Source organism: Bicyclus anynana, chromosome 15 (assembly GCF_947172395.1).
Source record: "Bicyclus anynana chromosome 15, ilBicAnyn1.1, whole genome shotgun sequence".
NCBI classification, from domain to species: Eukaryota; Metazoa; Arthropoda; class Insecta; order Lepidoptera; family Nymphalidae; genus Bicyclus; species Bicyclus anynana.
Window position 1 is genome coordinate 10,494,537 of NC_069097.1, and position 21,130 is coordinate 10,515,666.

General features: G+C 37.9%; 2 protein-coding genes across 3 annotated transcripts in view; one reads left to right on the top strand and one right to left on the bottom strand.

Moving 5' to 3' along the window:
- The first annotated feature begins 383 nt into the window (after positions 1–383).
- LOC112043167 (type 1 phosphatidylinositol 4,5-bisphosphate 4-phosphatase) overlaps positions 384–21,130 on the top strand; it is a 63,909-nt gene continuing 43,162 nt past the window's right edge. For both annotated transcript variants that reach the window (XM_052885881.1, XM_024078466.2), the window contains exon 1: positions 384–387. The gene's annotated coding sequence lies outside the window, so the exon portion shown is untranslated. The remainder of the gene's footprint in view (positions 388–21,130) is intronic.
- Positions 443–2,340, bottom strand: LOC112043164 (uncharacterized). The gene is made up of 3 exons (XM_024078461.2): positions 1,929–2,340; positions 1,146–1,544; positions 443–835 (listed from the first exon to the last, which is right to left on the bottom strand). Exons 1-3 carry the CDS (start codon positions 2,272–2,274, stop codon positions 468–470), a joined length of 1,113 nt encoding a protein of 370 aa, XP_023934229.2. The 5' UTR covers positions 2,275–2,340; the 3' UTR covers positions 443–467.

The following is a 21,130-nucleotide window of genomic DNA, read 5'->3' on the forward strand; positions in this document are numbered from 1 at the left end:
CGGTGGAGGTATCGCCATGGAGGTTTGTTATTAGTAAATAGATATGAAGAGGACGATGTTGATTAGTAGGTATATTTATTATTTCACTGATTGTAACAATTGTAAAAGGATATAAAATAAAAGTACTATCAAATAGATGATGTGATGTGGAATGGAGAAGTGGTTAAGATCTAATGGACGGGCGAAACAATATATCCACGCATGCGCGGTCGAGGGAATTCTAAATATGAAATGAATCTGGAATGTGAATGTAGATGGCCTAACCTAAAGTGGGCGAACGAAAGAGTTCGTTCGCCACACCGGTTCCTACAGCTGAAGATAGGTCTTCTGGAGGGACTTATGAACGCAACGGTTACGTAAAAATATAAATAAATATATGTAGTTGTATAAATTTTTAAGGAACAGTAATCTTAATTTTATAGGTGCATATTAACACGCTCAATTGCTAAGAATTGTTAAACACTTTATTAAGGCAAATTATTTAAAATATCATAAATGAATTGCAATAACGCTTGCAGCTTCTTAATTATTTCCAATAATATATCAATAGGTTTTGTTGAGGCTAGGTTTTGAAGAGACTCCAAAACCTCTCTCTCAGCGGTAGTCATTGCATGTAATTCGTCTTGTAGTGGTTTCCAGTTCTCTCCACTAACTTGATCAATATTTTGTATTAACACGTTTAGGTCATTAAATATATTTTTACAGTCTCTTTCTACTGCATCTACGATTTCTTTAAATTTATTTTCCAGCAATCCATCCACGAGACTTGGTTGTTCTGCTGTCTGTTTTGTATCCAATTCTGGATTTGCCTGTCTTGCTTTTCTTACCAGGGATTCTAAAAGTAAAAACATACGCACTTAATTTCAGGAGGTTTTAGTTGTTTTAAAACTAGTTTTTTGTTTTTGTAATTTACAACCTACTCATCGTTTATCCATATTTGGGTCACTGTTGTCAGGAGCCTCCTATCAGAATAAGAGAGGTTTAGCATATAGCCCACCATCTTACACCTACGAGTACTAATAGTGGATAATCTACCTGCTAATCTGCTTCATATAAAAATGCCTATTCCTTTATAATGTTTGGAATATAACAAATCTATATAAATATTACACCATAACAAGCTTTATAAACGTATTAATACTCACTAGAGCTGCAACTGTTACAATGTTTCCCATATTTCTCAATAGCTTGTTCCAATTCCAATAATTTTGTATCTATATGAAGTCCAAAGCTTTTAATAGCATAAACAGCTGCGAATAAATCTACGGAAGTTATGTTATCCACAAAATGATGGTACTCGTCTTCCAAGTGAAGGATATCGTACATAGTTCGACCGAACTCATTCAGTGCTTTGTCTTTTAAATTGGACTTGATTTCTTCAATTATTTCCTCATATATCTTGTCAGTTGAAGATAGTTTATTCATTGTAATGTTATTTATTTTTATAACAAACTGATCGAGATTTTTAGTAATATGCTTATGTAAATCTTCCAAAGAACTGCAATAAAAATCTTCCCCAATTTCTCGCTTGCTTATGATATAATCTGGAAAAGAAACAAAATTAAATATTTGCAGAATTTTTTACCAAACATCCATGCAAAACTATTCGTCTAACCTAATCATGTGCATATTCAAAGGAATTTCTGCCATCACGATTAAATAATGTAATGAAACCCACAAAATACCAATTAGTGACTGTAATTACTTTCGATACAATTTATAGGCAGGTATGGTTTGCAGTGATTGAAAAATATACCAATGATTTTTATTTTAGTATCAGAGCTCCTTGATAAATTTTAATATCACAATGCGAATTTCATGTGTGAATAATAATAATATGCTATAGTGCGTAACAGAAAAAAAGAAGTGAGCATCTCCTAATTCAAAACAAAATCCAGTTTTACATACAGAGAAGTAGTTTTACTAACCGTTTTCTTCATCATCTTCACAATTAAGCTTACAAATAATCTTGTATCTCTTGAGTTTCTTTTCCAATTCGCTAGTTTTATTCAATTTCTCGTTGTATAACATTTCTAATTTAGGATGTTCACTAAGTACACCGGCAACTATTTCAACAATCGGTTCTACTTGTTCTTGTCGTAGCTTATCCAATCTTTGTAGAACATGTTTCAAATGTCCAGGTTGATTTTCAAACCAATCAATAAAATGATTGAGGTCCTGTGAATGCTTATTCCGTATTTTTTCCGCTTCTAACTGATAGTTTTGCTTTATGATTCTATCTATAGATTTTTCGTTATAAACATGATCTATCATGACTTTTATGTCGTTTTTGCTGTTATAACTCTTATTCGGCTCACATTGTATATTTGGTGGAGGTGTGGCTGAAATTAAATACTCTACTTAAGATCGTCGGTATGAACTACGTGGATATGACCTTTGCCTTCGATTTGGAAGGCGTAGATTTGAATCCGATCGTAGATTTGTCACCGAATGGTGACATGCACCTCCAAGATTTCAGAATGTGCATTTTAAAAAATAAATATCATTTGTCTCAAACGGTTAAGGAATCGTGAGGAAACATGAGAGTTTTCTCAATTCTCTACGTGTGGGAAGTCTGCCAATCCGCTTTGGGCCAGCATGGTTAAGGCCTAAACCCTCTTATTCTGAGGAGGTGAGGAGAGAGTGGAGGTAATGATGATGTCTCCACTGATGTACATCCGACGTTAGAATGCCACTAGTAGGTGAAAACGCTTTTCGATATTTTGGAAAATGGAGCTCTGTAGCCAAGCTCGAAATTTCTTAGAACGGAACTATACCAATGGTAATCCTGAGTCATACACTAAAGAGGCGCAGGAACGACCAGATAACCAAGTATGGGTATTCATAAATGACCATAGATTAAATCGTGCACAAAATTAAGACTGTGTATTATTTATTGTCTCGATGCCCAAATAGAAAATTAATCAAAAAGAAATAATCATCAAAAACTATTATAGATTTGTTATGTTTTTTCTTTTCAATTATAAACACCCCTAAAATACATGTAAAGAATGATAAATAATAATATGCTGACTTACTTGATGCTGCTTTTTGTGGTGGTTTTGTTATATAATAATTTGGTGGTTCACTTGAAATAAATTTCCCAGTAACATAGTAATGAAGCAAAAAAAAGCAAAAAACTTTCTTGATCGTCAACATTTCGAAATATTTAATAACAACTTTGTATACAAAATTTCTTTTATATATACGGGTGGTTTTTATTGATATTTAGGAATTTTTAGAGTTCTATTTATTGCTTTGTACACGTGTAGGTTATCTTTAAATATTATGCAAAAATTATAGATATGTGAATGCTGAACTATTTATAGATAAAATAACTTTTAGAGATAACATAACTATGATTTTAGATTAATTTCTAGAAAACATGGACTTTAAAACAAGTTATTATTTTTATATCTTACGCGTATTGAAAATACCTGTCGCGCGTCGAGGAAATTTACAAAATTATTTTATACATAATCGTAACTTTTAAACTTTTTACAGAAGGGTATAAAACGAATATTCATGTACTTACAGATTTTCTTGAAGAAGAAAAGTTTTTGATATATCGATCTTTCGCTATTCATTTAGATAGGTAAACGTCCGAATATACCCAGTTATATCCAATACAAAGAAAATATATAATACCCGCAATTTTTACAATTATCTATTATTACAATTATTTTAAAGTACCGTGATAGCCCAGTGTATATAACATCTGCCTCCGATTCCGGAAGGCGTAGGTTCGAATCCGGACCGAGGCATGCACCTCCAATTTTTCAGTTATGTGCAATTTAAGAAATAAAATATCACGTGTCTCAAACGGTGAAGGAAAAACATCGTGAGGAAACCTGCATACATGAGAATTTTTCGTCTGTCAGTCTGCCAATCCGCATTGGGCCAGCGTGGGGTACTATTGGCCTAGCCCTCTTGCCCTTCTGAGAGAAGACTTGTGCTCTTCAGATTACATTAATTGATGATGCTGTTGCTGTCTTCGTTACCATTGATCGGAACTCCTTTTCGGGTAATGGCTTCGTCCAGCTTTTTCCAGACTTCTCTGTCTTTAGCTTTTTGTATCCATTAATTTCCTGCTAACGCCTATGTATCCTTTATCCTCCTTAATTATTTTTCCTATTAATCCAGTTGTCAATTGTATGAATATCATCATCATCATCATCATAGGCCCTTTATAGGGACTTCGAAACATCACGATCCTGAGCCGCCTGCTACCGAATATGCTTATCTATACTAATATTATAAAGCTGACGAGTTTGTTTGTTTGTTTGATTGAACGCGCTAATCTCAGGGACTACTGGTCCGATTTGAAAAATTCTTTCAGTGTTAGATAGCCCATTTATCGAGAAAGGTTTTAAGCTATATATTATCCCCATACTCCTACAGGAACGGGAACCTAGCGGGTGAAACCGCGCAGCGGCAGCTAGTCATAAATATTCATCTTTTTAGTAGATCACCTAAATTCCTTCAGTAGACAACGCCCAAGTTACGTATAAGATGCACCATATATTTAGAGGGTACGCGTAGCGCGGGCAGAACGGCCTTCACCTTGAAAGCCGCCGTCTGACCCCGGCGTCCCCGCCACCCGCCCCCGCCAGCACCACCCTCCCAACACCCAACACCCAACACCCAACACCCATAAATGAGCCGCCTAGCCACGTTAAATACACGCAACGCTTCAGACTTATCGATTTATTTTAGATATCTGCAAGTGCAATAACAAAGGCAGTACGATACCTGGTTTTTGGATTTAAATATTCATCGTCATCAAAAATGCCTCACTAATGCTAAAATAATTCCAAAAAAAATATTTTTAAAATCCTCTTATTATCAAGACCTTTCATTTGATGTATCACACGATGAAGTTAGTAAAATTATTTTTTCAACTTTCCATCTTACCCCCCACAAGTGTCCCCCATATTCAAATTTTATTTATTCACGATACATCCCTGTATTTGGGTCACAAGAATTAATATGTACCTATACCAAATTTCAATTGGATTGGTCCTGTACATTAGGAGAAAACAGACAGGTCTTAAAATTTGCGCGAGACGGATTATAAGGGTTCCGTTTTTGTACTACGTACGTTCGTAACCCTAAAAAGCAGGATTTAGCGCTTATTTTTTTGGCCAACACGTTGTTTTAATGATGCGGCTTAAACCAATAAATGATACCATCCGCATCCCATTAATAACTCCCATACACATACGGTTATTAAATAAACTTGTACCTTTACCAAGTTAGCCCGTTTCCAGTGAGATGCAGTCAATAGCTAACTTGTTAATTCACAAAAAAAAATATTGTGACCGCTCTTGTTTGATTTGGTTGTTAATGATAATGATCACAGAACACAGCCATCGCTAAAAGCTAAACGTGATTGATGATAATGATGACAAATGCGTTGTAATTTTTTTCCCAATATTTAAAAGTTTGTAATGTATCACAAAGCCGTGATAGACCTCTGCCTCCGATTCCGGAGGGCGTAGTTTCGAATTCGGTCCGCGGCATGCACCTTCAACTTTCAACTTATGTGCATTTTAAGAAATTAAATACGTCAATTAAATAGAAATTAATCACGTGTTACAAACGGTGAAGGAAAATCAGCGTGAGAAAACCTGCATACCTGAGAATTTTTTTAATTCTCTACGTGTGTGAAGTCTACTAATCCGCATTGCGTCAGTGTGGTGGACTTTGGCCTAACTCCTCTCATTCTGAGTGGAGACTCGTGCTCAGCAGTGAGCCGAATATGGTTTGTTAATGATGATGATGATGAAAAACGCGTTGTAATATTTTTCCCAATATTTAATAGTTCGTAATGCATCACAGTAATCTTGACAGCACCTACCTAGCAGTAACAAAAAATATATACTGTATATACTGTCCGCCACAATGTGACTAAAAAGTCATCGAAATCTCTTTAGCAATGATATTCCACAATACATTCGACCCAGTCAAATATTCGTGACGGTCATTCAAAGAATGGATCGGGCGTACTGAGCTAAGCGTGAAGGGCGAGAGACATAACGTTAGGTAGGTACCTATTCGTTACAGAGATTACGTCTGCGAATGTTGCCAAGCGCTTTGAATTTTCCGGGACGTTCCATTTGTATTGAAAATTTGGAGCGTCCCGCCAAAAGTTACGTCATAGAACGACTTTAGACTATAGACAAAGTCTTGGTTACTTACGTACCTTTATTTGTTCAGTAGATTCGAGATGTTCGTTATCAACCCATATTCGGTTCACTGCTGAGTTTGAGTCTCTTCTCAGAATGAGAGGGGTTAGGCCAATAGTCTACCATGCTGGCCCAATGCGGATTGGCAGATTTCATACACGCAGATAATTAAGAAAATTCTTTTCCTCATGCTGTTTTCCTTCACCGTTTGATACACGTGATATTTAATTTCTTAAAGATGTTACATAGATATTATAAGGTATTTTACTATTATAAAATTTCAAATTCATTTTGATAATGATTTTGCAAGTTGGAAGCCGGAATTTGGCGTTTATTTCAATAAGATCTGACTATATCCTAAATTCGGAATATATATATTTTGATTTGATTATATCCATGTAATGCATTAGTTTGAAATAATTATAAAGCCAAATTGGTCAAAGAGTTAACAAAACAAATTATACAACGCAGTTCGGGATTAAAATCAGACCTTTAAAAGTAAAACATAAAGAATAGGCCGTGAGTTGTTTTTCTTCCAGCTTTGCCAATTTTCTGAGATCAATCTTTAATAAATAGACACATCAATCTTTAATAAATAGTCAGGAAAAACAGCTAGATATTCATAACTAGTCAATTCGACCAAGGGCAAAATCTAAACATTACGAATAGGCTCCAAAACTTCTAGATTTATTTAAAAAAAAAGCCACATTCTCAGCAAGTAACATAGGCTATATTTTATCCCCGTATTCCCACAGGAATAGGAACTACGCGAGTGTAACTGGGTCTGTTACATGATAAATTCATAGTCAAAGACGGGAAAATTCCGAAATATCTTTTTATAATTGGCGAGCCTAGGCACTACTTAGCGGTTACAGAAATAAATCTGCGCGAGACAGCTATCTAATAAAATGTCTACTTCATAGTAAGAGGTTTTCTTATTAACGCCATTTTCTAGGGATTGCACCTCATAAACTACTAATATTATAAACGCGAAAGTTTGTATGGATGTATGTTAGTTTGGATGTTTGTTATTCTTTAACGCCGCTATTTCTAAAGCGATTTGGCTGAAATTTGTAATGGAAATAGATTTTACTCTGCATTAACACAGGCTACTTTTCATTCGGGAAAACTCAATGGTTCCCGCGGGATTTACAAAAAGCTGAATTCCACGCAGATGAAGTCGCAGGCGTCCGATAGTCGCATATAAATATTCTTCATCGATGTAGGCCCAAACAAACCCAAAGGCCCCACAAGCTCAAATGAACCCAGAGCTCAAAAATTGCTATTTGAGCTAGGCTTTCTATAGTCAACAAACAAACAAACAGAACTTAGAGACAGAGTAGAAGAACCCTTAGATTTATTTATTAATTGTTGCACTCGGTCATATAGCTAACGCTTTTAAAGCAGATTCTGACGCTTTTTTTTGTCACTAAAATAAATCGCACACTTTATCTAACCCCCAGGGGTTTCTACGGAAGACTCGGCGTGGGTCTACGTTGACGTGAATAAAAATGGTGTTTCACAATTCGTAAGCGGAAGATTCAATGGAGAGATTTCTAAATAAAATAATTTTTGAATTGATTGCCACCTTGGGCAGATATCGACCATCAAAGACGACTGAAAAAAAAATTCCTGGACAATTAGACTTTTTGTCATCCACGCACAATCAATTAATCAATTCTCACTATTTTTTTTTTAAACTGTTATTTCGTGGTGGCTGTTGAATCAGCTGCAACCAAAATTTCCATAGGTGAATCTAATCGCATTTTTTGTCAAATTTTGGATTGTAACTTAGCAGGGGTTCCACCGGAACCAGTTAAATTAGATAGTGGTCTGTGAGAAAAAAAGTTTGGGAACCTTTTAATCTAATCTAATGACTAATGACGATTATTTGTGTGTGTATGTATAGGCTCTAAATCTACTGAACCGATTGTAAAAAAATACATGTTTTATTTTATTCTAAACTAGCGGACGCCCGCGACTGAGAACTCTTTAAACCAGCCCTTATCGCTGTAAAAATGGAGTAACTTTTCCCGTTTTCCCAGCATTTCCCTTCACTGCTCTGCTCCTACTGATCGTAGCGTGATGAAAAGTATACTACAACCTGGCCAGGAGTATGAAGAATAATTGTACCAAGTTTCGTTAAAATCCGTCGAGTAGTTTTTGTTTCTATAACGAACATACAGACAGACAGACAAAAATTTTACTGATTGCATTTTTGGCATCAGTATCGATCACTAATCACGCCCTGATAGTGATTTTGGAAATATAATTCATTTACAGAATTGACCTCTCTACAGATTTATTTTAAGTACCTTTAGATTATTTCATTGTTTTCTCAAGCAATATATAACTTCCAACAATAGATGGAACCTTCATCAATCAACGGATATTGAAACTGAAACGAGAAAAACAATTGTAACGATTTCTTTTAAATTGAAATGGAAAATTCCTTTGAGTATAGTCAAATTGAAGCAAGATTTCTTATTGTTGTTGTAGGACTTCTTTAATTAAAAAAAAAATTGAAATAGAACCTACTTCTTTAAAATTATTAAAACAGACTTTATACTTTATAAGTCGTTCACTCCGGACTCAAGACTGAGAAGTCACAGGTTCGATCTTCATTTCATCCATAATATAGATGACGGCCTCCGTGGAGCAGTGGTGAGCGCGGTGGATTTACAAGACGGAGGTCCTGGGTTTGATCCCCGGCTGGACCGATTTTGGAAGATGGACGTTTTCTTAATTGGTCTAGGTCTGGCTGGTGGGTTTTAGCCGTGGTTAGTTACAACCGGGTGTGGATTTTCTTCCTCCTCCTAACAAGTTAGCCCGCTTCCATCTTAGATTGCATCATCACTTACTGCTGAGATTGTAGTCAAGGGCTAACTTGTAGAGATAGAAAAAGAAAACATTTTAAATGAATGAAATTTAAGCAATTTCATGGCGCTCTAAATAAGGATTCGCTTTATATAACACGAGAGGTTACGTCTACAAGTCCATAATCGAGTCACGATCGAAGTATTTCGCACTGACGACGTTCAAGGTGCATGCAAGCGTAGATACTCGTACAAGTAGCCGTAGTCTAAGATCCGGCATCAGAAATATATGCCCTCATCTGTTATTTATCCGCGACTTCGTCTATGTGGAATTCACTTTTCACAAATCCCACGGGAACCATTGATTTTTCCGAGATGAAAAGTAGTAGTTAATCCAGGGTTCCAGGGTATTATGTATCTTCGTTTTAAATTTCAGCCAAATCGGTTAAGTAGTTGCGGCGTTAAAGAGTAACAAACATCCAACCAAACAATTATACAAACTTTCGCGTTTATAATATTAGTTGGATAAGAAATTAATGATAGATAATATCCATAGGGACACATTGCAAATATAATAGGTTGCCTAGTTAAATTGCGGCCAGACACATTTTTCGTACAAAATCTAGAAAACTATATCAAACTTTAAACAGTTAAATTTATCATTATCAGTTTATTTGAGTTATGCTTCCAAATGATAGCATGACTCATTCATATTACTCCACTGTTCATATCTGGCAACCCCACAGTTGCCGTGTGAAAGCAACCTTTACGTTTTCAATGAATTTGGGTATATTCTTTTAACTAGTGTTCGATTTTTTTTAATTAGCCGATGGAAGTAAATTTAGTAAAAAAATTAATCATTTAATACTTATCCGGTCGGAATTTAAGTTAATTTACTAGGCAATTTATTTACAATGTGTCAATATGAAAGTTTGTATTACCTATATAACATCATCATCATCAAGCCCATTCGGCTCACTACTAAGTCCGAGTCTCCTCTCAGAATTAGGCCAATAGTTTACCACGCTGGCCCAATGCGGATTGGCAGACTTCACACACGCATAGAATTAAGAAAATTCTCTGGTATGCAGGTTTCCTCACGATGTTTTTCCTTCACCGTGATATTTAATTTCTTAAATTGAAAGTGAACTGAAAAGTTGGAGGTGCATGCCTCAGACTGAATTCGAACCCACACCCTCCGGAATCTGGGCTATTACGGCTTAGTAGTATTATATCACTTATCCCAAATAAATAACAGATGAGTATATATCTTTCTTATGCCGGATCTTGTACTACCGAGCCATGAGTCGACAGACTGTGCGGCGGCCGACCAGACGAGATGCTATTAAGTGACGTCACTGGCGAGTGGCGACATTGTATAAGGGGACAGTAATGGAACGGCAACGGTTATGTAAGCGCGCTTCAATTAACAATTAGACCAATTCGTTTCGTCGATTGTTCTTTTAATGACAAGTATTAAAACAGGTAGACTTGAGGACACATAGTTTTTTTTTATAGTAATATTTGACGAAACAGATAACCCATATCAGGTAAGGTGGAAAAACGCCTAAATATATACCTAATTCACCAGGTGGTCTGCCGACATCAAGCGAGTCGCAGGGATTTGCTGGATACAGGCGGCTCAGAAACGAGATATTTTAGAGTCCTTAAAGAAGGCCAATGTCGTGCTGTGGACGTCCATCGGCTGATATGAAAATAATATTAATACATAATCTTTTATGTATTCATGTATGTATGTGATGACCTATGGTTTCGAGACTTGGTCGCTAACTATGGGCCTGATAAGAAGGCTCAGAGTCACACAGCGGGCGATGGAACGAGCTATGTTAGGAGTATCTCTGCGTGATCGAATCAGAAATGAGGAGATCCGCAGAAGAACCAAAGTCACAGACATAGCTCAACGAGTTGCGAAGCTGAAGTGGCAATGGGCGGGGCACATAGTTCGAAGAGCCGATGGACGTTGGGTCCCAAAGTGCTAGAATGGCGACCCCGCACTATTAAACGCAGTGTTGGCCGACCCCCCACCAGGTGGACTGACGACATCAAGCGAGTCGCAGGAATTTGCTGGATGCAGATGGCTCAGTATCGTGATGTTTGGAAGTCCCTACAAAAGTCCTATGTCCTGCAGTGGACGTCCATCGGCTGATATGATGATGATGATGATGATATCTTTTAAGTATAGATAATATGCCTTTTAAATGTCTCTTTAACAGACCTTTGAGATTACTGAGAGATCCTGGAGAATCTCAAGGTTCTAAAAGGTCTCTTCAACCTGAGACGTATGTGTTAAGTTTTATGTAGGTACCTACGTGTATTTACAAAGACAACCACGCACGGCTGGAATAAGCGTCGTCATCTATGTCACAAATTTCTCTACGACTACCACCAAAGTTTTGCTTTAAAATTATAACTATGTGCTTCAAACTCAATATCAATGGATATTGTCTTGGCTTAGCTATTAGGTAACTTCTTGAATATGCGCCTGAATCCAATTAAACCTCAATAGCTCAACAGTAAGGCTCATGGAACGCCACACACCTAGTGGTCAGTGTTTCTGAAAGAATCACGGGAAAGGACTGTCTTCTTCTTCTTCTTATGGTGGCTCTCCGACTAGCGAAGTTTCTTGAACTCGTCTCTATCCTTCGCGAGGCGAAATAATTGTGTGGCGCTCGCGATCCCGGTCCACTCTCTAATGTTTCTCAGCCAAGACTTCTTCCTGCGACCAACGCCTCTTCTAGCAGTAACCTTTCCCATCAAGATGAGCTGTAGAAGCTCGTATCTATCGTGTCGTAGCACGTGCCTTAGATACGCGACTTTTCTCGTCTTGACGGTCTGCAAAAGTTCACGCTTCTGATTGACGCGTCGCAGAACTGTCTGAAAATCATAAAACTTTATGATTTTAGCGGCGTGAGATAACGCAACACTGTGTTGGCACCGCCTTCAAAGTGATCAGAAGTTAACGTACGTACGTACGTACGATTATTTTTCGCTTTTTTAAGCGATTAGTTTCTGTTTTTTATGATTTTTTTTTACTCTAAAAAAAGCGTTTATGGGAAACACCAGACAAATTTCCAACCCGTGCAATGGACAGTGAGTCAGACGGGCCGCCGACGGATATGAGTCCTTCCTCCGCGCTATCGGCGGCCACTTTTGTTAAATTAAAATGGATGATGTTTAAAGTGGAGCCGTAACTAACGGTTGGCGCGTCGTCTGTCCGCGATTACGGCAAACTGCGCCTCGGCAAAAAATAGGCCGGCGACGCGTGGGGTCGCACTCCCTATCATCCGTCGCGCCAACGGCAAATTCGACCTATTAAGGAATTTAACCCAAATAACCGATACTTTTTCAATTGGCTCTTCATCATTATCAAATCTAAGTACTCTGTTAAACTTAACGTAATTTTTGGTAAGCTTCGGCTGTGGTTCACTCCACTGGCAAAGACGTACCGCCAAGCTGGAGCGGCTGGAGCGACCAGTTTGGCCCAAAAATTTTCATCTTACATGAAAATTAATGAAAAACTGATAAAGTGAAGACGCTAGAGCATAAATCGTAAAATTGCAGTTAAATTGATGGAATAAATATTATTAATATGGTCTTCACTTTTACGTTGATAATAGTAGTTATAATAGAACAAAAAGTTCTTCTTTAAATTCCTACAATGATTTTAAGTGTTTATTTACACGAGCGGCAGCTGCTACCGACGACTGCAGTCGGCGACGTCTCGGCGGCAGCCAACGGGAGTCGACTGCAGTGGGCGACTGCCGTCGACCGCCGCCGAGAGTCGACTGCAGTCGACTGCGGTTGTCGGTAGAGTTGCCTCTCGAGTAAATGAACCCTAAGAGAACCTTTTTTAAATATTTTTAATCATATTTATATATCTAAATATGACCAATTTCCCATCAACTAAACGGAAAAAACTGTGTTAGGAGTGGGTATTACAATAGACCAGCGTCACAATAGGTGATGATTCCGGCCCCTTTATTGTTGAGCAATTCAGGCTTCAAAGCTTTAAATACCCCTAATTGAGTACATCTAAATGGCTTTGACTCAGTTTAGATTATCAGATAGCTAGAACTAGATAAACTAAATTTTAATAAATAAACAAAGAACATTGAACAGAAAACATTAAGACAGTTAAAATCATTTATCTGTACATAAGTTTGAACTCGTATAAATAGCAGACTAGATATATAAATTTCCATAATGCAATTCGTCTAGACCGTACAAAGTGCTAGGCTAGTCACCGTCTGGAGGTGAAGCGAATAATAGTGGCAGAACACTGCACTTTATGTACGCCCGCGCCGTCGACGCGTCGCTTGTATCGTCGACTTGAACAACCAAACGACCTTTACCAATATTTTATTTACAGATAATAAATTGACGGAGAGTCATGATAGCCTAGTGGATATGACCTTTGCCTTTGATTTGGCGGGCGTGAGCCCCATGCGCTTGTAATGACACCAGCAACTATGCCCTTTCCAGGGGGCCTATTATGTATATCGGTGTACCATTCAAAGAGTCACTACATCGTTTTTCATCGTATTTTCGTTTTTGCAATCATCTAACATTGTGTTTTCAACGAAATGGAATAGATATCGTCATTTTACGTAAAGTGACAGTAGTAAAGTAGTATTTTTTTTAACCAATTTTTGGAAAACCATTTACTATGTTATATGATCGTAAAAAGAAAATATGATGGCCACTGGATGAAAAATGGCGTAGTGGAGGTAATTTTCATGAAATAACTATGTTAGATGATCACATAAAAGAAAATACAACGAAAAACCTTGTAGTGAGTTATAATTTGAATGGTACATCACCGAGATACATAATAACCCTGGTGACCAGAACATAGCAATGCTCCTCGGTGGCCGAACTATATGGCGCTCTGTCACTAAAAGTTCTGTGTCATTATCATCATCATTAAGAACCTTCGAACCCATAATTCCCGAAACCCGAATTGAATGAGAGGGGTTAGGCTGATAGTCCACCACGTTGGCCCAATGAGGGTTGGCAGACTTTACACACGTAGAGAATTAAGAAAATTGTCAGGTATGCAGGTTTCCTCACGATATTTTTCCTTGACCGTCTGGGACACGTGATATTTAAAATCTTGGTGGAGGTGCATGTCCCGGACTGGATTGGAACCTACGCCCACCGAATCTAAGACAGCGGTCATATCCACTGGTTTATCACGTCACTAAGCTATACGTACTTCTGTATTAAAATACTTACCTTATAGCGTCCTTAACAGGCTTTACAAAAGAAAAGGATAGAGATTTTAGCTATGCTACTAGGGAATTTCTGAGGCATAACAGATAAGTAATTAGTGATGTTAAAGCTTCTAGATTGACTAGATTTGTGCCCTAAAAATAATTTAAATATTCAAAAGTTCACACAAATAAAGTACGCCCACAAATCATTAATTAACAATTATATAAACGAGCGACAGTTGAAACTAAATCCGGGTTTTTTATAAACTACTTAATTTCAGGTTAAAACCTACCAGTGGTTTTTACTTATCTGTATCTACGAGTATCAAGCCCACCTAAATAGATTTTACCTAAATATTTGGCCAAGCAATACCGTGTTACGTAACATCGACCCAATATTAAAGTAGGCGCGTTATTCGTCTAGTCTAGACTTCACGCTGAATGAGGACGGCTGAGGCAAAATGTCTGGAGGTGAGATGAAGGCCTGCCTGCCTTTCAAATGCAACGTCTTTGTCGTTTCTCTTACATAATCGCGTCGGGATTGTAAACATTATTTAAATGAAGGGACGTACCATTTTAATCAATATCTTTCTTTTATACGTTACTCGTGGACGCCAAAGACTTCGTTCGTGGATACCCTGTATGTATCATGTAATTTTTTATTAACTATATCTATACTAATATTATAAAGCTGAAGAGTTTGTTTGTTTGTTTGTTTGATTGATTGAACGCGCTAATCTCAGGAACTACTGGTCCGATTTGAAAAAATCTTTCAGTGTTAGATAGCCCATTTATCGAGGAAGGCTATATATTATCCCCATATACCTACGGGAACTGGAACCACGCGGGTAAAACCGCGACGTCAGCTAGTACTGTATATAATATATAGTACGCTTTTTCTTCAGTCACTCTATGTAGTAGGAGTATCCATGCGTGATCGAATCAGAAATGAGGAGGTTGAGGAACTAAAATCACTGACATAGCTCAACGAGTTGCGAAGCTGCCGGCAATGGGCTACGCATATAATACGATAAGCCCCCATGGGGTCCAAAACTGCAACCCATACCGAAAACCGCAGTGTTGGTTGAACCCCAAATAAACAAAAGTTTAGCAGAATATTTACCATATTTTTCAAATATGATCAACATTTCCCTTCAACTAGTCGGGAAAGACTGTATTAGGAGTGGGTACGACAATAGACCAACGGGGCGGGGATCAAACCACCATCTCTGTGACGAGTCCGACCGCTAGTTAGCTGTTTAGGCGTTGAGTTGAGCTATTCAGGCTCTGAACTGATGACATCAAGTGAGTGACATGGAGACGATGGATGCGATAAGTGGTGAATGGTAATTGGAAGTCGTTGAGCAAACATTCGTATAAAAATTTTAATAAAAAAAATTCAACCGACTTCCAACTCAAAAATTAACCTAAACTAAAAAGCAAAAAATAACATCTTACCTATGTGCTACCTTCTGATCAGTTTGAAGGCGGTGCCAAGCCAGTGATGTTTTAATTTAAGCCGTTTAAATTCTGTGGTTCTTTCAGAAACGGCTTTAATTAAAACATGACACTGGATTGGCACCGCCTTCAAACTGATCAGAAGGTAGCACATAGGTAAGATGTTATTTTTTGCTTTTTAGTTTAGGTTAATTTTTGAGTTGGAAGTCGGTTGAATTTTTTTTATTAAAATTTTTATTTTTTAATTTTTAGTGTTAGCACACCTACTGAGTGTGAACAAAAATTAATAAGCAATTAGTTGAAACGTTATTTTCTTATGATAAGTATCTAAGTCATACAATCCCAATTTTAAAAATACTACCTTAACTCATATACAAAGTTTCACTCCCCCTTTATCCACGTAATATGAATATTCAGAAAAACGTGAAAGGTGACTGTCCTCCGTCTTCATCACCAGACCCCCTATGCAGTCACAATCCATATGGTTGGAAAGTTCTCATCAATATAAAATTTATCAAGTCCAAACACAAGGTAGCTACTGTGAACCGTCGAGGAGTTCCCTTAACTCTCCTTCATCTTTGTCACCAGACCCCTAATACAGTCACAACCTATCCAGGTGGAAAGTTCTCATCAATACAAAATTATCAAGTCAAAACACGAGGTAGCTACTGTGAACCGTCGAGGAGTTCCCTTAACTATCCTTCGTCTTCATCACCAGACCCCTAATACAGTCACAACCCATTTAGGTGGAAAGTTCTCATCAATACAAATTTATCAAGTCCAAACACAAGGTATCTACTGTGAACCGTTGAGGAGTTCTCTTAACTGTCCTTCGTCTTCATCATCAGACCCTTAATACAGTCACAATCCATCTAGGTGGAAAGTTCTCATCAATACAAATAAATCAAGCCCAAACAAAAGGTACCTGCTGTAAATCGTTGACGAGTTCCATCGTCTGTGTTTCGGCTCCATCATCAGATCAACTCTAGACCTTCATAAAATTGTAGTGGTTTAAAATACCTTATGGAAACACTAACAAACGCACTAGCCGTCCCTACGATTTTCGAAAGTTCCCCTCAATTTCTCCAGGATGCCATCATCAGATCCTGACATGAAAAAAATGGGACCACCCTGCAAACAAACCCTTCAAAACTACAAAAGAATTTTCAAAATCGGTCCACAAATGACGGAATTATCGCTGGACATACATAAAAAAAAAAAAAAAAAAAAAAAAAAAAAAAACATACATACAGCCGAACGTAGAACCTCCTCCTTTTTGGAAGTCGGTTAAAAATAGGCGTTAAGTTTTTGAAATTTTATACTTACTCTATTTTGCTTTTCGTAAGAACTTTTTACATAGTATCATTAGTATACAACAAAGTCGCTTCCGCAGTCTGTTCGCTTAGATCTTTTATTTTTTTTTATTCAACAAATTTTGTGCAGTTTTCCTCTCTAAGCAACAGATAGTGATTACAGAGGAAGGTTTATATATATGTGTAAAATGTACATACATATTATAGTACAGAAAATCGAAATAGGTGTGGATTTTCACCCTCCTCCTAACAAGATAGCCCGCTTCCATCTTAGACTGCATCATCACTTACCATCAGGTGAGATTGTAGTCAAGGGCTAACTTGTAAAGAATAAAAAAAAATATATATCAGAGATTAAAAAAACGGAGCCACGTCACGATCATAGGGCGCAGGGTGTCATAAAGATATCCTATAATCATATTAATCAGCGTTGCTAGACCTCCCGATTTTGGCGGGTCTTTCAAATCAAAATAAAATGACCCGCGCGGGACAGGCTGAGTCCCGCTTTTCGGGAATACCTCGACATTGCGTGCAGAGTACTGAGCAAAGTGCGGGAGGGTGGCATAGTCACTTCTCAGACTTTCTTTGTTTGAAACGCCATATTATTTAATGAATAAAAGTTTTATGATTTTGATTTTTGTTTTTTTTATACAGAAGACCAATCTGATTTAAAATATCATATTATTATTAAAATAATTAAAATTAAAAAAAATAATTTTCTACGGATATTTTTACTATCTATTGTCATGTAAAAGTAATTTGAAGTCAAATAAAAAGATAAATACTCAAAGCTTTAGATTATATAATTTTTTTTACGATGTCAGTCAAAAGTTCCTAAATCCCAACTAGGCAAAAACATCTGGCAACGCTATGATAATAGTCCATACGAGTCGCTAGTCAGAAAACGTAAAAAAGAATGAAATCGATTAAGTCGTTCTTAACTTATGGCGTGACCAAAGAAATAGGACATTTTTATATATTTTTTGATGTTATAGCCCAATTTATCGGTTCAATTATGTACCACATAGGCCTTTCGGCAATTGAATAGAGGCACTGGAATGAGGTTGGTTTTACGCGCGCCGTCTGGGTTGTTAATGGGGCGGTCTAGACGCGGGGGTGGGCGCACTATAGCTCTTCATTGACGGAAGTAGTCACGTAGATAATAGTTTTTCCATTTTATTAACGACGTGACGAGCCATTGATACATATCTTTTTTTATTCGACTACGGCTGGATATGAGTTTGACCTGTATGTATGTATAATTGTATATAAGTATGTGTTTTTTTCAGTTGTGTGCATTTTAAGAAATTAAATATCACGTATCTCAAACGGTGAAGGAAAACATCGTGAGGAAACCTGCATACCAGAGAATTTTCTTAATCCTCTGCGTGTGTGAAGTCTGCCAATCCGCATTGGGCCAGCGTGGTGGACTTGGCCTAACCCCTTTCATTCTGAGAGGAGACTCGAGCTCAGCAGTGGCCGAATATGGCTTGATATGTATGCTACTCACGGAAAATTAACTTGATTACAATCAAGTTACTTTTAACAGCTGGATAGTCCATGGTAAGCAGTGATGCAGTCTATAGTGAAACGCGTTTGCACACAAGATCTCTGATTTAAAAATACCCAGTGGATATAACCTCTGCCTTCGATTCGTGGACGTAGGTTCGAATGCAGTCCGCGGTATCCACCTCCAACTTTTCAGTTGTGTGCATTCTAAGAAATTAAATATCACGTGTCTCAAACGGTAAAACATCGTGAGGAAAACTGCATACCTTCGATTTTTCCTAATTCTATAGGTATTCGATTTTCCTAATTCTGTAGGTAGCTATACGAGTAGGTATGCAGTTACAAAAAGAAAACCTAATCTAAATATTATAATCCCAATTGTTGCCTGTTTCCATGATACCTACACAAAAATACATATAAAGGAATGCAAGACCGGGAGCCGCAGCAGAAAAGGTGAAACCGGTAAGTGGCTCAAGTATGCCTCTATAACTGAGAGTTACATATTTCCTTTTGCCGTGGAGACCCTTGGGCCATGAAGTCGCAGTGCAAAAAATTTTACCGAATCATTTCACCGCTGCTAGTTGCCTCGACTGCTGATAGAAGGGCTGGCAAATTTTTTGCGTAAAGGATCAACTTGGCTGTCCAGCGCGGAAATGCAGCCAGTATTCTTGCCACCATCCCACGTGGATTTTGTATAGTTATTAGGATAAGTTAGCTTAAGTTCCTTACTGTATTCTTTCTAAATGAAAAAAATACAGACTTAAAATACAGGAATTGCTGAAATATATTAGATAGATATTTGCGTGTAGTAGACCGTATTAAGGTGGGGCTGTCTAGACGCGTAGGCGGGCGGGTCATCTAACGCACTTTGTGTGATCACAGCGGGAAAATTATACGACTTTAACGCTTCAGCAGCTTTTGTACAAGTAGGTCATAGATCATAAATCTACTTATATACTAAGTATATATTGTATACTTAGTATGTACTAAGTATATACTTAGTATATACTAAGTATATACTAAGTATACCTACCTAACACAAAGTTGGGTTAGTAAGGCATAATAGCTCCATAAACGGCTGAAAGAATGGGGATGAAATTTTCACAGCAGGCATATTTCGCGTGAAACTCTATGTAAATTTTCAACTACCCCTTACCCTACCCTATCCTACCCCATCCTTACCCTACCCCTACCCTACCCCTACCCTTTCAATTATTTCATTTTTCTTCTCCTGACAACACATCAAAAAAAAAAGTGAAATCGGTCCAGCCGCTCACGCGTGATGGGATATATGGATTCATTTTTATATATAGAGAAAGAATACAATAAGGAACTTAAGCTAACTTATCCTAATAACTATACAAATCATGCCCACGTGAAATGGTGGCAAGAATACTGGCTGCATTTCCGCGCTGGACAGCCAGGCTGATCCTTTGCGCAAAAAATGAGCCAGCCCTTCTGTCACCAGTCGAGGCAACAAGCCGCGGTGAAATGATACGGTAAAATTTTTTGGCACTGCACTCAATGGCCCAAGGGTCTCCACGGCAAAAGGTACAAATATGTAACTCTCTGTCAGAGAGGCATACTTGAGCCACTTACCTGTTTCAGCTTTTTCTGCTGCGGCTCCCGGTCTTGATTCTGTCACCCTCATATGACACGGTGCTAATTTGTCGACGCATGTAGCGTCCCACATTAGGGCCCGCCCCATTTCCCAGGGAACCAGCGTCAATCCATCAGGTCTCTTGCCATCATCCCGACTGATTCCTAACGGGTCGATTAGCGCAGGAATATTTATGGTGGCAAGAGCCCTTTTTATTATATCAAAGTTGGTTACGTAATTGTTAATTTAAGATTATAAAAATAAATATCAATGAAATAGCAGTTTATTATCAATTTAATTTATGGGTAATGTACCTACTTGTGTTCTCGTCGTAGTATCTAGTAAATAACGAAAGGTATATAACGTCTAGACGCCGGCAGTCGGATAAGTTTACGATACATTACGGCGCACGGAGAGAATTACGACCATTCTAGTTCAGCGGCTCCTGTGAAATTGGGTCACATTATTTTTTATTACGGTCCATGAGGCTGATATGAAATTATTACGTTGGTCAAACAAAATTTTGTGACTTTATTTATTTATTTAGAAAAACCAACCGCTAATACATTGAAATTATGCTTAATTTTTTTGTACTAAAATATGTTTACAACGTTCACATCTATATAACAGAAAGTCGTATTAGTTACTTCACTTATAACTCAAGAACGGCTGAACCGATTTAGCTGAAAATTGGCAGGGAGGTAGTTTAGAGCCAGGAGAAGGACATAGGATACTTTTTACTTTTTTTAAAGTACTTTTTTTTCGGGTAGGGTAGGGTAGGGAGGGGGTAGGGTAGGGGTAGGGTAGGGGTAGGGTAGGGGTAGGGTAGGGTAGGGGTAGGGTAGGGGTAGGGTAGGGGTAGGGTAGGGGTAGGGTAGGGGTAGGGTAGGGGTAGGGTAGGGGTAGGGTAGGGGTAGGGTAGGGGTAGGGTAGGGTAGGGTAGGGGTAGGGTAGGGGTAGGGTAGAGGTAGGGTAGAGGTAGTTGAAAGTTTACATCGAGTTTCACGCAGAC